General features: G+C 34.4%; 1 protein-coding gene across 2 annotated transcripts; it reads left to right on the forward strand.

The window, feature by feature from the left end:
* The first annotated feature begins 14 nt into the window (after positions 1-14).
* LOC111047613 (H/ACA ribonucleoprotein complex subunit DKC1) lies at positions 15-13,883 on the forward strand. 2 transcript variants are annotated; one of them, XM_039423325.1, is made up of 10 exons: positions 15-205; positions 1,693-1,909; positions 2,582-2,697; positions 3,818-3,953; positions 4,559-4,672; positions 7,070-7,230; positions 8,405-8,644; positions 10,851-10,948; positions 11,965-12,031; positions 12,890-13,883. In XM_039423325.1, the coding sequence occupies exons 1-10, from the start codon at positions 23-25 to the stop codon at positions 13,037-13,039; spliced, it is 1,482 nt and encodes a 493-aa protein (XP_039279259.1). In that variant the 5' UTR covers positions 15-22; the 3' UTR covers positions 13,040-13,883. The 2 variants fall into 2 exon arrangements, with proteins under 2 accessions (XP_039279259.1, XP_039279260.1); XM_039423326.1 differs by lacking the exon at positions 11,965-12,031.
* The last annotated feature ends 545 nt before the right edge of the window (positions 13,884-14,428 follow it).

The raw sequence follows: 14,428 nt of genomic DNA on the forward strand, positions 1-14,428 counted from the left end.
GATTTCCATGTTCCAACATGACATGTTCTATTTTTTGCTTTTCAGAAATAAAATGGAGGGTGACGGGATAAAATCCAAGAGCTCAAAGAAGAAATCTAAAGACATTGGGGACCTTGGAACTCTTCAAAAAGAATTACCATTCCAAATAGAACCGTCAGAAAAAATTAAGAAACTCGACACATCTCAATGGCCGCTGCTTTTGAAAGTAAGTTGAACCTTTTGTTAAATCCTATTGTAGTTGATTGAGTTATGTTAGACCATAGAGAAAAAATAGCGTAAGAAGATATGTCATGGTGTCCCCATTTTCACTGTTTGCCCATCCGTATATGCCCCAGTTATAATGGGGCACTTACGTAAGGGTATGATCACATTGGATGCACGTATTTTGCAAGTGCACTCGAGACCATGCATGAACATGACAAGGGACATAGAAACACCAAGTAACTTGTCTGACAATGCTCACACTAAACGCCACCAGCAAGTGCACATGATCAGTGTGGTTGTTCCTATGTCTCTTTTCAGATCTTGTTTTTCATGTGCATGCGTGGCCATGCATGGTCTCACGTGCACCTAGGTGCGGGCAAGGTAGACGGTCGCATATGACGGCAGTTCTATTAATATTAAAACTTTGAATGTTGCGAAAATTTCAAAATTGTGTGTATTTGGCTCTACCAGCAGGCGGCGCCGCGCTAGTATCAGGATGGAATTTTCAATTTGATGGGAATTTTAACACACATTGACCATTTGGTGCAAATGGCGACAATGCCGCGCCAGGAATGGAATAGAATTTTGAATTTAAAAAGAAATAACATTTTCCAATTTGGTGGAAAACCCAGTGACTATTTAGCGCCAATGGCTGGCGGCGCCGCGCCAGGATAATGTTGGCATTTTCAATTTGGTGGAAATTCAAAAAACTTAAGTTTAGCTACGGTCTAGAAATTTGGTCCAAGATACAACGTTCTGGTCTAAGATATTTACGTTTAAGATACGCTCAGAATAGACTGTTTTCAGCTTTATACCAGCGTTTAGTCTGCGTTTTCTAAGCTTTTTCAAGACTGAAAAATATTAGAATATTCTGATCAATATTTTTCTAGATTGACAGAAAATTTTTACCGTAACTCCAACTAGGGTCAAGAAATGTTTTCTCAGATAATGACTTTTTTAAATTCACCCGGTATAGGCGATTTTCCAGAGTTCTAGTAAATGAAAGTAGATTCTGAACAACTTATTGTCTGGGCATTTTTTATTATAAGTTCTGCATGTACAGTCTGGGTCCTGTAGCTTTGCTACACTAGACTACAATACTACCCGTTCAAAAACATCGAACAATTTTGAAAATGTATCTTTCCATAAGCAACAGATGTTCTTTTGTATCTTCTCAAAAGCAACTTGTTGCATCCGAAAAGATACACGAGGAGCTTTTTGGAGCTTCGTCCTTTTAGCACAACACAGCCTATCAGCTGACATCGTTCAACATTCTCTCTCCATTGTTGGTGATACGTTGCAACTCTCCCATTCATGAAGAATCCTGTATGTAGGGAGCTCCATCTAGGGTCTCTGAAGCCTGATGTTTCTCCAAAGCCGTGAATATCACCCCGCGAACCATACCTTGTTACGGGACGAGTTCTGAATCTAGTAGGCTTAACTGATGACATTTCAATCAGTTTTTGCAATTATTTTCTGTATTTGTAGAATTTTGACCGACTGAACCTGAGGACAAGCCACTACACGCCACTGCCCTTCGGCGCGTCTCCGTTGAAGAGGGAACTAAGAGACTACATCCGCAGCGGCTGCATCAACCTCGACAAGCCGTCCAACCCCAGCTCGCACGAGGTCGTCGCCTGGATCAAGAGAATACTTCGTGTAGAAAAGACTGGACATTCGGGAACCCTCGATCCTAAAACCTCAGGTTGGTTAGTTGTTGACCTTCAACAGGTTTTCGGCGTTTTCTGCACTTTCCAAATTTGTAAATTTGATTTTAGTCATCATATTGTTAGAGAGAATCGTTGCATATTTTGAGACCTAGTTTTGGAATTTATTCTATCATCAATTGGGGAAAGATTACTAAATTTAGATAATGATGATAAATTTTTCAATGTGATTGAAAAAGGTGACTTCGAAGAAATTTTGAAACCGAGAAAAATTGGAAGAACATGAAAATGGAACGTGATAAAGATTCTAGACTCAGAAGAATATAACAACCGATGAAGTTTTTGAACATAGAACATTGACGATAGAAGTACTTACTAAAGGCTGTTTTCTCTTTCCATTTTGCAATTTTTTCACTTTTCATTTTGTAATTTGAGATCAAATAATAAATGACCGAAAACCACTTTTTGTCATTGATAGCCTATGAAATTAAATCTGAGATAAGTTATTTCTATTGTAAGCAACTTGACGTAGCCTAATATAAAAAGCTTATTATATCTCATGATAATGAACATAATATTTCTTAAATTTACACAATTCAATTTATGAAATTTCCTTACGTTGTTTCCTCTGAAATTGGCTTTCTTGTACATTTGTTTACCCACATCCCAGCTCTGAAGTGTACCTCACTCAAATTTATATTCATTTTCAGGTTGTCTAACTGTTTGCATTGAAAGGACTACGCGGCTTGCTAAATCCCAACAATCAGCCGGAAAGGAATATATTTCTGTGTTCAAATTGCATTCCAATCCTGGAGGAATCAATAAAGTACGTAATTCAATTAGAAAATATCGAGATTACTACATTCAAGTTTTAGGGCATATCTTTGCATATTGTTTCTTAAGCTAAATCAACAAGATCTATTGAAATAGTATTAATAAATTTTAAATACATTGTAATGGGGTTATTATTATTGGTAATTGGTGTTATATTATGTGTGGTATTGAGCTAGTATTATAGGGTTGTGAGAATTATCAACTAATTCAAAGTTGACTTGATAAAATTAGCTAGATATGATAACAATTGATAATGGGGGAATCGCTTGGCTTGCGAGAGGTTAAATTGATCTAACTCTATAACTCATGAGAAAGGAACTATAATTTAAAAGAATAAACAAAACAGATAATATTTTGGAGAACTAAATAATCGATTTAATTTAATTAAAACTCAAAATAAAACTGGAAACTTGAATAAAATATTATGAAAACATTTAAAACAAACAATAGAATAATTATTACAGGATTTGCCTTCAATAGAAATCGATGAATAATAATAATATTAGTAACTCACTGAGCCTGGAGAATGGTGTCCCGGAACAGAGGGGTAGAGCCGGACCCCATTATCTGCTGTAGATAGTTCCAGGTCCCATCCTCGTAACCGACTGCCAAGAGGCATACATTTTCAGTAAAATTTTACTTGTCATAAATTTCAACCGTCGTCGACACTTTTAATTTTTAAACAATCCGATACTCTCGGATTGTGAAAATTCATGTCAAATAATCGGCTACATTACAATATAATATGTCATAGTATTGAAGAGGTCAATTAAAAATTGAAATAAAAATCCTTTTTCAACCATATCGTGATCATAAAAGGACCAACAGGTCTAGGCCAAAACTGTTCCCTTTCGGAATTTTGATAAAAAATTTTATCTGTTCCTATGAAATTTTGAATTTAGTTTTTAAGAGGCTCTTCACAGAACTATCAGCCCATCTTCCATTATCGATTGAATTTAACCGCGATTAAATGATGTCATTATTCTGTTCATGGCGATTTGTTCATTATTGTTCTTTTAGATGACTTTTAATCGAGCTTATTGTTGTGTGTTTCTCTTATTTCTATCTCAATCTATTCTTGTAATAATCTACAATTGTTCCATTTGTTGTAGGTTCAACAATCACTAGACAAATTGAAAGGTGCTCTGTTCCAACGACCTCCTTTGATTTCCGCAGTCAAGCGGCAGCTCAGAGTCAGAAAGATCTATGAGATCAAACTTATCGAGTATGACGAAGAAAAGTACACAGGTATATAAATAATTAATTCTTATAATCTACTGGATTCAATTAGGCTATATCTTACTTTGGGAGTTATTGTGTTGGTCAATTTTTTGTAATATTATATTCTAGTAAATAAGATTAGTTTTCAGTATTTAATACGGTTGAATGAGATTTATATTCAAATTCAGAGTTTTTATTCTAATCAAATCTCGATAATTCGGTCCTCTTATATGATTTTTAATTCTCTGTAATTTGTAAGGAAAAGTCACTCCCTCGAAATAACCTCTTGAATTCGTAATAAAGCAACGTATTTCGATTCCATCGACCATTAAAATAAGTATCAGTCTAGCTTGATTTAAATTTGTAGATGTGAATAATTACCGATGCTACAATGAGCATAATTTGAAGCGTGATTAAATGCTGTCGTTTTTGAAACTTCACTAGATTCTATTTTGATTACATTTTCTAATTCAAGCAATTTTAAACTTGAATCAAAGAATGATAGTAGACCCAGTCAGTTTTCAATTAGCAAATAATATAACATCTTTTTCAAACTGGTTTATCTGAGATGCGTTTATTAGTTACACTTTGAAGATGAATGTTAACTAAAGTGTGGCTTTTGTCTTGTGCAGGTATTTTCTGGGTGAAGTGTGAAGCTGGAACTTATGTGAGAACGCTGTGTGTTCACTTGGGATTGTTCCTAGGAGTTGGCGGTCAAATGACTGAATTGAGAAGAAATCGATCCGGTAAGTAGTAGCTGTCTATTATTTAGCTATTCTATTACTTTTCAAGAATTGTTGCACTTTATAAGACTTACTATTGAATTCATATTGATATTGTGGAACTTAAGATTGAAAAACAGTCTATTGCATTGTCAATTCCACTAATATTTTATCAAGATGTGTTGGCTTCAACATGAAACTATAGTGAGATCTTTATTATAAAGTCAATGGAAACGATAGAACTACAGGGCTGCCAATTCTCTGCGTTACCATTGCCTTCTACAGTAGATACCATTCCCAGTACATCCGATGTAATATTGTTCAATCTTGTTGATGATAATAATAGTAATTACCGATAGTTTTTTTTTTCGTCAAGAAAATATATTTTTCAATGATTCCATGATGAATTTTCATAATTGCATACATACATTATCCGTGTCCCGTTCCAGCTAGTGCCGGTTCTGAGTACCAACAATGCCTCTTCATCTTCCTCGGTCTTCCCATCATCTCTCACAATTTTCATAATTGAGATATGATATTTTGGTAATAAATAATCAAACAAATACATCCCAAAAAGGAAATACAATATTGTTTTCTAATTTGCCTTCGATCATAATGCATTATCATTTTTATATAGTTTGATAATCATAAGATTAATGATTTGGTCTAGAAATTGAAATGGACTTAACCTACATAATATTTGAACGATTTCAGACAAAATTTAGAAATAGAAGAAATTCTTGGCAATAGCCTCTTTTTTCTTATCTGACTATTGTATTGTTTGCTCTATCCAATAAATAAATTGTATGCATTACCATTCATAAATCGATATATATAAAAGCGAAATGGCACTCACTCACTGACTGACTCACTCACTCACTCACTCGCAGAACTAAAAATCTACCGGACCAAAAACGTTCAAATTTGGTAGGTATGTTCAGTTGGCCCTTTAGAGGCGCACTAAGAAATCTTTTGGCAATATTTTAACTCTAAGGGTGGTTTTTAAGGGTTTAAAGTTCGTCTTTTAGCATGTATATTCTTCTTATTTTCTTAATTATAATTGAAAAATGTCCATACCATATGTTAATATAGAACTATAATCTAGAGAGAGTACCTCTTCGAAACAGTTGTTAACTGGTAACTAAATTAATAATTTCGTCAGGTTGGCTTTAAGTTGAGTTGACTTTGTTAGGTTGGCACCAGGTTGAAGATTGAAATGCATTTATCGTGGAAAAATTGATTAGGCACTGCTACTTCAATCAGAGCTATTCCTGGGAATATTATATTACTAGCCGTCAGGCTCGCTTCTCCCGCCATATCCGTTTAGCCAGACGTTTAGTCTGGACCCCCGACTGGATCGTCCTAAATCGGTCGTCACACCAACGTCTGCTAGCGGTAGCGAGCTCGCACCCGCGGAGGTAGTTTTTCTGGAAGCAGTTCACGCCAAAAAACGTCCGCCAGCGGTAGTTTGGTTTTGTTCTTGTTTTGATGAGGCTGGTTCTCTAGAAGTGGGGGAAGGCCGGCAATCAGAGTGCTGTACTTCGTCTTAGTGCAGTACTGTACCAGTGTCTAGCTCTAAACTGTCTACTATCTAGTAGCAGAAGTGTTCGACAATTGATATGACGCTAAATTTTAGCGACCAAAAATCACTTCGTAATAATGTACCGTGGTTAGAGGACAGTAGCTCCGATCCCATATTATGGGTCGTTTCCTTACTTCTTCAATTAGGTTCTCCATTGAAGCAATAGTTGATTAAGAATAGATGAAGATTAAAGAAATATAATAATTAAATAATTTAAATAAAATGATGAACAACGAAAATGACAATGCAACAACGGAAGACAATGTAAATGACAATAGCTCAATTCCGACTGCAACACAAAATGTTGCGTCGCTGTAGGCATGCAAATGACTCATTGTCACGTGTGAGTCTCGATATTCTGCGCATGCGCTACCGATGGCGAAGTTCTGGAGTTCGCTTTCCATGTTATTAGATTGGCCACGTCAGACCGAGCTCACTACCGCTAGCGGTACTCCCACTAGGAGACGTTTCAAAAGTTCGCCTGGCTCGCAAAGTGAAACTACCGCCGAGCTACTACCGCCGCGGACGCGAGCTCGGTGTGACCTGCCCTTAACATAATTATGATAAAAATGCTCAAATGAAAAATGCAGGCGAGCGAAGCCAGCCTGCTGATCTCATTCTTGGACGATCCAGTCGTGGGTCCAGGGGGCGGAGCCCCCTTGCTAGACGGATTTGGCGAGCGAAGCGAGCCTGACGGCTAGTTCCATGATATTTAACAGATCAAATTTAGGGGGATTTGCAAAAAAAAATATTTCAATGAAATTTATTTTTAGTGTGCAATGAATTTGTGATAACGAATTTTATTTTAGAAATGATGGCATTGTTTATCTTCTGTTTAGGTAACCACAGTGAAGAAATGGGACTGGCTTCCATGCATGATATTTTGGATGCGCAGTGGTTGTATGATAACCATGCTGATGAATCATACTTGAGAAGAGTCATCCATCCGCTGGAGACACTGCTCACTTCGCATAAAAGAATTATCATGAAGGACAGTGCTGTAAGTATTTTAGTTTATTAATTCAATTTATCATTTCTTGGATCTGTTTCATGAAAATGCAGAAGTCTCATTCAATTCATTCATGCCATGTCAGTACGATAAGATTACAAATAATACAATCACAATAAAAATAAATATATAAAGATAATAAATAACATCTGGAATCAAAGCTATTCGGCTTTTCAACAATTACGCAAATAATAATTTTATGAAAACATTTTTATTAAAAACCATTTTATTAAAAATGATCACTGAACTTCAATTCTATAAATTCAAATCTGTACTAACAATACATTCTGTTAATATAAATAAAACTATTATTACAGTCAATCACGGTACTGGTCTTGTGCGAGGGAAATCATATAGAGCTAATGTCAGATTCTTAAAACTCCCTATTTGAAAAAATGGGCTGAAGACAAGCCAGCCTTTTTATATCATCTGGTAGCATATTGAAAAACCTAAGGGGAAAGCGTTTGGTGGACCTTTCCAATCTTACTCTGGGCAAAACTATGGTTTCATTTTCCTTTGTAGCATGGTCTTTGGATTGGATTGGTCCGGGTGTACGAATGTGAAGCTTTTTCCTGAACACCAAAAGCACTCATATGTGTACTGGCTAAAAATTTTCATCACTCGCATCTGCACAAACAATGGTTACAGTATTGTGCACGGCTTCTAAATGTCATTTAAACAGGACTCTGATTCTGAATTGAAACTCCAACTCTAATTTTTAGAGTTTCAATTAATTATTTCCCCCTTTACTATTGAAAGTTGTCTCTCAAACTGAACCCAAGTTATATATGTTATCCTGCACTAATTTCAAACTCTTGATAATTATATCAAAATGAATATTTGTTTATGTTTATACTATGAACTACTCCACTATCATGTTTTTTCTTTTTCTTTTTTGAAAGTGTAAGCTAATTTTTTGTTTGAAGTGTTTGCTAAATTTTTTGTTTCTACAGTTACTTTTTTTCTAGTTTTCTCAAATTGGAGTGCTTACTGAATGCTCGTTGCTAGCGCACAAACTTTGTTTTGCTTGCAACGCCAAATATTATATATTTTATTATTATTTAGTTTCAATAAAAGCTTTTGTATTTTTTGATAGTAAATTTCTAATGTATGAAACTGAAAAAAAAATTAAAATGTTATTTATGTTACTTGTTTGATTGTACAGGTGAATGCTATCTGCTACGGTGCTAAAGTGATGATACCTGGTGTGCTGCGCTACGAGGATGGCATCGAGTTGAACGAGGAAATCGTGCTGGTAACCACTAAGGGGGAGGCGATTGCATTGGGCATAGCGCTGATGACCACAGCTACAATTGCCAGCTGTGACCACGGCATCATAGCCAAGCTGAAGAGAGTGCTCATGGACCGCGACACCTATCCCAGGAAGTGGGGACTCGGTGCTAAGGTGCGTTATACCTGAGACAAAAGATAACATAAGAAGGTATCCCATGGTATAGCTCGTTTAAGTTCAGATTTTTGTTAACTCAAGCCGACTACTGTCTATTATTACTGTTTTGTAAGAACGGCACTTTATGAGAGTACCAGCATCACATAGTTTTACGAGAAAGAACTGCTATAGTCCAGACCGTATAACTTGTTACTTGGATTCTCTCCCACTATAAGGGTTCCAGCTGTATACAGCTCTCCCCACCACTAGTCTAGTCAAGACTTACTGTTAGCTGAAAACTCATCAGTCTCCACCCACTTCATTCATTGAGAATTCTTTTGTCATTTAGGCCTGCACTGAAAGCCTTCTCTTTCAACGAAGAACAATTTTTCATTTCTTTTCGCTGAATTTGGACCGAATTGAAAGTAATTGAACCGTTGCCATTGTCTTCTGGTTCAGAGTAAATGAATTCTGATTCAAGACAGATGATTTTGAGAATTTGTAGATTTTCTCATTTTCTATTAACTCGTTATAATTATTATCTGAAAGGTATGATTATTTATAATATTTTAATTATAGAACAGATGATTTTGAGAATTTGTATATTTTTCATTTTCTATTGACTCGTTATAATATTATCTGAAATGTATGATTATTTATATAATTGATTATAGTGAATAAAACAATGTGCATTGAAATAATAATTAAATAGACTCTTATACTGTACAGAAGTAATATTTTAATGGCTTTTATACGGAACTTTTTCAAATATTTGAACTGTGTATTTTGTTGAATATGGTAATATGCAAATATATTACAGACAAGTTATTGAAATAATACTGTGGATACTGTATAAAATCATCCCCTATTTCTATAATGGTCAAAGTTTAAAAAATCAATCTTTGGTATTTAGGGTTATTCTAATGTCGAGTAAGAATAGCTACAAATCTCGAGAAATGCCAACTTTCTCCACTTTTTTAGAGAATAAAGGCTAAATATACCTATATTTCCAGCTGATATAACGGCCTATTGTGTGTGGAGGTGATTGTTTTGAAGACAGCAGAATTCTGTAAATTAGGAGGGTGGTTTCATTTCAGTTTTTGAGGCGGAGTGTTCATGTGGTGGGTGGTCACATTTAGCCGGGCAGCTTGCTTCCCCTACTGGATGCTTCACCGCCTCACGGGAGAAGTTATGCTGACCGGAGTATAGCACTATCGGCTTGAGATAACAGGGAAATTTGGAACATAAACGCCCTTTACCATGCGATATCTTATTATGCTATCTTTTCTCTGTGGTTGTACATATTTACTCTTTCAATATTTCACATACTTTATCATGTCAATAATTGCGAAGCTATTAGGTTTCATGGTCGCTCTGATAAGCTATCGATAAGATAAGTTGAGCTCCATGCGCCTGCTACTCCCGTTGTAAGAGTGACTACTATATACCGAACTCCTCCATATAGGCCTATCATTCAAAAATCGCTTCCTGGTGGTTCGGAACCTACCTAAGGGCAAAGCCACTCGAGTCTTCTGTTCAGTCGGCACGACAGTAAGGAAGCTCTCTGATTGGTTGAGTTCAAAGCCACTGATCAATTCCATCGGGTTTTTTTTACGTTCAGTAAAAAACCTGATCACAGATGAACCACAGAATGGGAAGTCGGCTAGTATCTTGACGCCATAATCCACCTTCTTATTAATGAAATTTAATCTTTTTCCAATTCTGAAGAAAGTAATAATGGATATTACGTACTAGAAAATTGAAGGCAATAGTCTTTTCGTCGTGGATTGTTTGGTCTCCTTGCTCATTGATAATGTTTGTCAAAGCGTGATTGCTGTTGCTGTTATTAAATTAACACAATTATCTTGTTAACCATATACCAACTCATCATATGAGTTTACCTATATCAAATCGATGACAACACGGCGTTTTGTACAGAGAAACTTTCATCCATATCGTGTTTAGCTGGTAGCTTAGACTCAAATTCAAACATTTTGGAACCATAGATTGATTTAACCCACTAGCTGTTCTGATACAAAACTCACTCTGAGCAAACGGCCTTGTTGGTTGGTCATTGATATCGGTCATAAATAACATTATGTATCTAGATTGTACTGCTTACATAAATTTTCTGCATTATTTGAATTGTTGGTCAAGCTTACAAATTGTAGACCGCTATTTGAAAAAGGTAATATATGTCTAACCTGAATGTATTTTTTTCCAGGCTTCATTGAAGAAGAGAATGATCAAGGAGGGCTTGCTTGACAAGCATGGAAAACCCAACGAAAACACGCCCGCTAATTGGCTTTCACAATTCAAAAGGTCAGTTATTTTTCTAATTTTATTATAATCTTCGTCTATACTAAAACTATTAGTTCTGGTGAAACCGGGGTGTATGGATTAGCGAATATCAAATTGATTCTTCATGTTAACATTTGTTGTGATAACTCTGTATTATCGTGGTTAATTAATAAGTAGCGTATTAGATGAGTAGATACTAATTTACAAGCCTCTCCAAAAACTGCGACACTCTCCAGTTATCGAGAACATTCATTGTTAGCGAGCAATTTCATCGATAATCCTGGTTAATAATCGATTTTTTGTTAGGTAAATTTATCTACCTACTTGATGCTATCGTGAATATCGATTTATTGATTGTCTGAAATATCGTTAAGCTTTCAGGTTTTGATCAAGAGTGTGTATCGGAAATCGTATTTGTTCGATATCAATGAATGTAGCAGTTAACATGAGAGTACCATGAATGGCGAATGTTGGATATTTCATTAATATGTTTGTGTTATATTGAATAATCTAACCCAAAATCTATGCAGATTATATTATATTTGTGCGGGTTTCAATGTATCTTACTAATGTTTTTAACTCAATACATAACAAATCTACAACTAAATTGAAAATATTGTAATATTATAGTGCTCTGGTTCTCTGTGATAATAATAATAATAATAATAATAATAATAATAGTATTCTTCACGAAAAAGCCTTCTCTAATTGTTTCTTGTGGCATTTAATCGTGATTTAAATTCAACAGGCGTTTATGCACCCGGACCTAAAAATTTGTAGTTATTTAAACTTTTACATGCTTATGTTATAGTTTTGCAATGCAGTACATTTCATTTTAGTTGATGCGTTACTTTCTTTTTAGTTGCAATTGCAAAAAATTACTGCTCAACTATTGATAAGTTACTGCAACAAAAAATCGGCTTTTTGTAATGAGATTAGTCTGTTTTTTAATCCGAATTTCATAGTTTATTCTCTATTTTTTAATAGCTAATAAATTGAATTAGTTAATGGTGAATTTAAATGTTGTGTATTTTCAGCGCTGGAGAGTCAGCGGAGAAGAACTCTGAGAGTGTTTCGGAAACACCAAGCAAGAGTGAAAGAAAAGTGAGTGAATATAAAGTTTATTCTATGAATATTTTTAGTAACTGTTTTTTCTAATTTACCTTACAATTATAGAAATTGGGTCTTATTTGTTGGGGTGAGTTATTGTTGAACTTACATCGTCACTATCAAATAGATGTTTTGTAGTCAATTGAAAGATGGTGGATTAATGCTAATTTTGTGTTTTCCTAACTATTTTTCATCTGATATCTCATGTTTTCTTAATAATTAATAAAATAGGTAATTTCATGGTAATTACCTAAGATATCAAACGCTAAAGGGGCGTTAACATTGGTCAAGTTTTCTTGACATTCGTGCAAAATGGATGTATTTTGCAAACTTGAATTCATGTTTACAAAAGCAGAAACTTAATCCACTATACCAATGTAGACCCTTCTTCAAGTTATGTTGATTCAAGTAGACGTTAAACATGTTTGATTACATTTTTCTATTCAATTTAAATCTTGAAGGTGCAATACATCCTACAAATGGAAAATAAGATGAAAACAGTTGTCAGTTAATGTATAAAAACAATTAGATTGTTAATATTATAATATACTTTTGATGTTATGAAAAATTGAAATAAATGACCAATGTAAACGCTGCTTAAAATGTAATGAAGATTGTAGGTAGTAAATTGAATGATTTCTATTAAATTTATGACTCTAGTGCCGGTTGCACAGAAGCCGGTTAAATTTTAACCGTGATTAATTCCACGAGATCCAGAAAATCCGTCTTATAAAAAGGCCTCTGATTGGTTCTCGTGAAATTAATCACTGTTAAAATTTAACCGGCTTTTGTGCAACCGGCACTAGGTGTTTCATTGAGATGATTTTATTGATTATTTAATTTGAATTGCAGCGTAAACTGAGCGGAAGTGGATCAGCAAATGATGAACCTGCCTCAGCACCAACAGAAGAAGCCAACTCATCCGAGAAGAAGAAGAAAAAGAAGAAGAAGAGAAAGAAGGATGATGAAGAAGCACCTGTCAAAGAAGAGAGTGATAGCTAGTTTTTTATCAGTGACATATCTGCCAAGAATTTATGGAGCTTCCATATTTTCACTTGATTGTTTCCTCTGTTTTTATATCTGAAGATATCTATGTATACTTACATAATTATTATCATCTTTTTAAATGAAACTATACTTGGAAACTGTTGACACTTCCATAATGATAGTTTAAAAATATTATTTCAGTTTGAATTTCTTCTATTTTGTTACAAATCAGCTAGTTCCTTCATTTCTGTCTTTGATGATCTAGGATAATTCAATGTAAGCTTCTGGTAACAAAAGTTGAAATTATGAAAATATTTTCACGTGACTTGAGCACAGGTTCAATGTCTGGAAGTAAAATATTCCAGTAGGTTCTGAGTTGATTACTGCCGGTCTACAGTTTGTTTACTATTGTAAAGTTTGTTCTATTCCTTGGAATGAAATTTATTTGGATCGACTTCAATAATTTATCAATATGTTTTTATAATATGGTGCCAGGACAACAATAGCATTAGAAGTAGTCTGTCTATAGTAGTAAGTTTAAAATTATTTTTAGCTAATTTTTTCATGTATCTTGTTATGAATTTATACTGCCTTACCTTGTCAATGCAAGCAATTAAGCATTTTATTCAATACCTGCTACTATCCCTGTTGAAGTTTCATTGTAATTAGTTAGCTATAACAAATTTATTATGTAAGACTCAACAAATTTTTATTTAGAAATGTTCCTAATTGTCAGGGTATTATACCTCGACAGGACGGAAATATATTCAACAAACAAGATATGCATTGTGCAAGGATCTTTAGTTATTATTTCTGAATCATCGTTCTTTTTACTTGAAATAAAAAAATTAAACTGAAATCTGGAATTTTCATTTTGTAGGCTACGAAATACAAGATCCTAAATTTCGTTACTTTTATGTTGCATGCTATGAGTTTCAATGTACTAACGTTTTCACTTATTGACCAATAAAACTGATGAATCTAAAATTCAAGTAAAATATTAATTTAAAAATAAAACTAGAATCACTTTGTACTTAACCGAAGAGCACATTTACAAGTATAGTAAAGTACAGCCGAATTAGTATGAAGTTATGTGAAGATTTACTCATTTGTAAAAATGTAACTTGATTCCACATTACCATTTATGAAAAAATATATAAATAATGAAAGATTTCGTGAATTTCAAATATTTTATGTTTCAGATTATTATTTCTGAAGCTATCTTGTTTTATGATGATAAGTTACTTTCTTCCTAAGAACACCTTCAACGAGAGAGACCATGCTAAACGAATTAACAAGCATGTTGCTCGCAAATACATTTTTCTATATTGTAAGAACTGAGTCAACAATCTGTCCGATCTAAAATATATATAAAATTGAAAACTTTTATCCGACCATATTGGC

Source organism: Nilaparvata lugens, chromosome 3 (assembly GCF_014356525.2).
Source record: "Nilaparvata lugens isolate BPH chromosome 3, ASM1435652v1, whole genome shotgun sequence".
Taxonomy (NCBI): domain Eukaryota; kingdom Metazoa; phylum Arthropoda; class Insecta; order Hemiptera; family Delphacidae; genus Nilaparvata; species Nilaparvata lugens.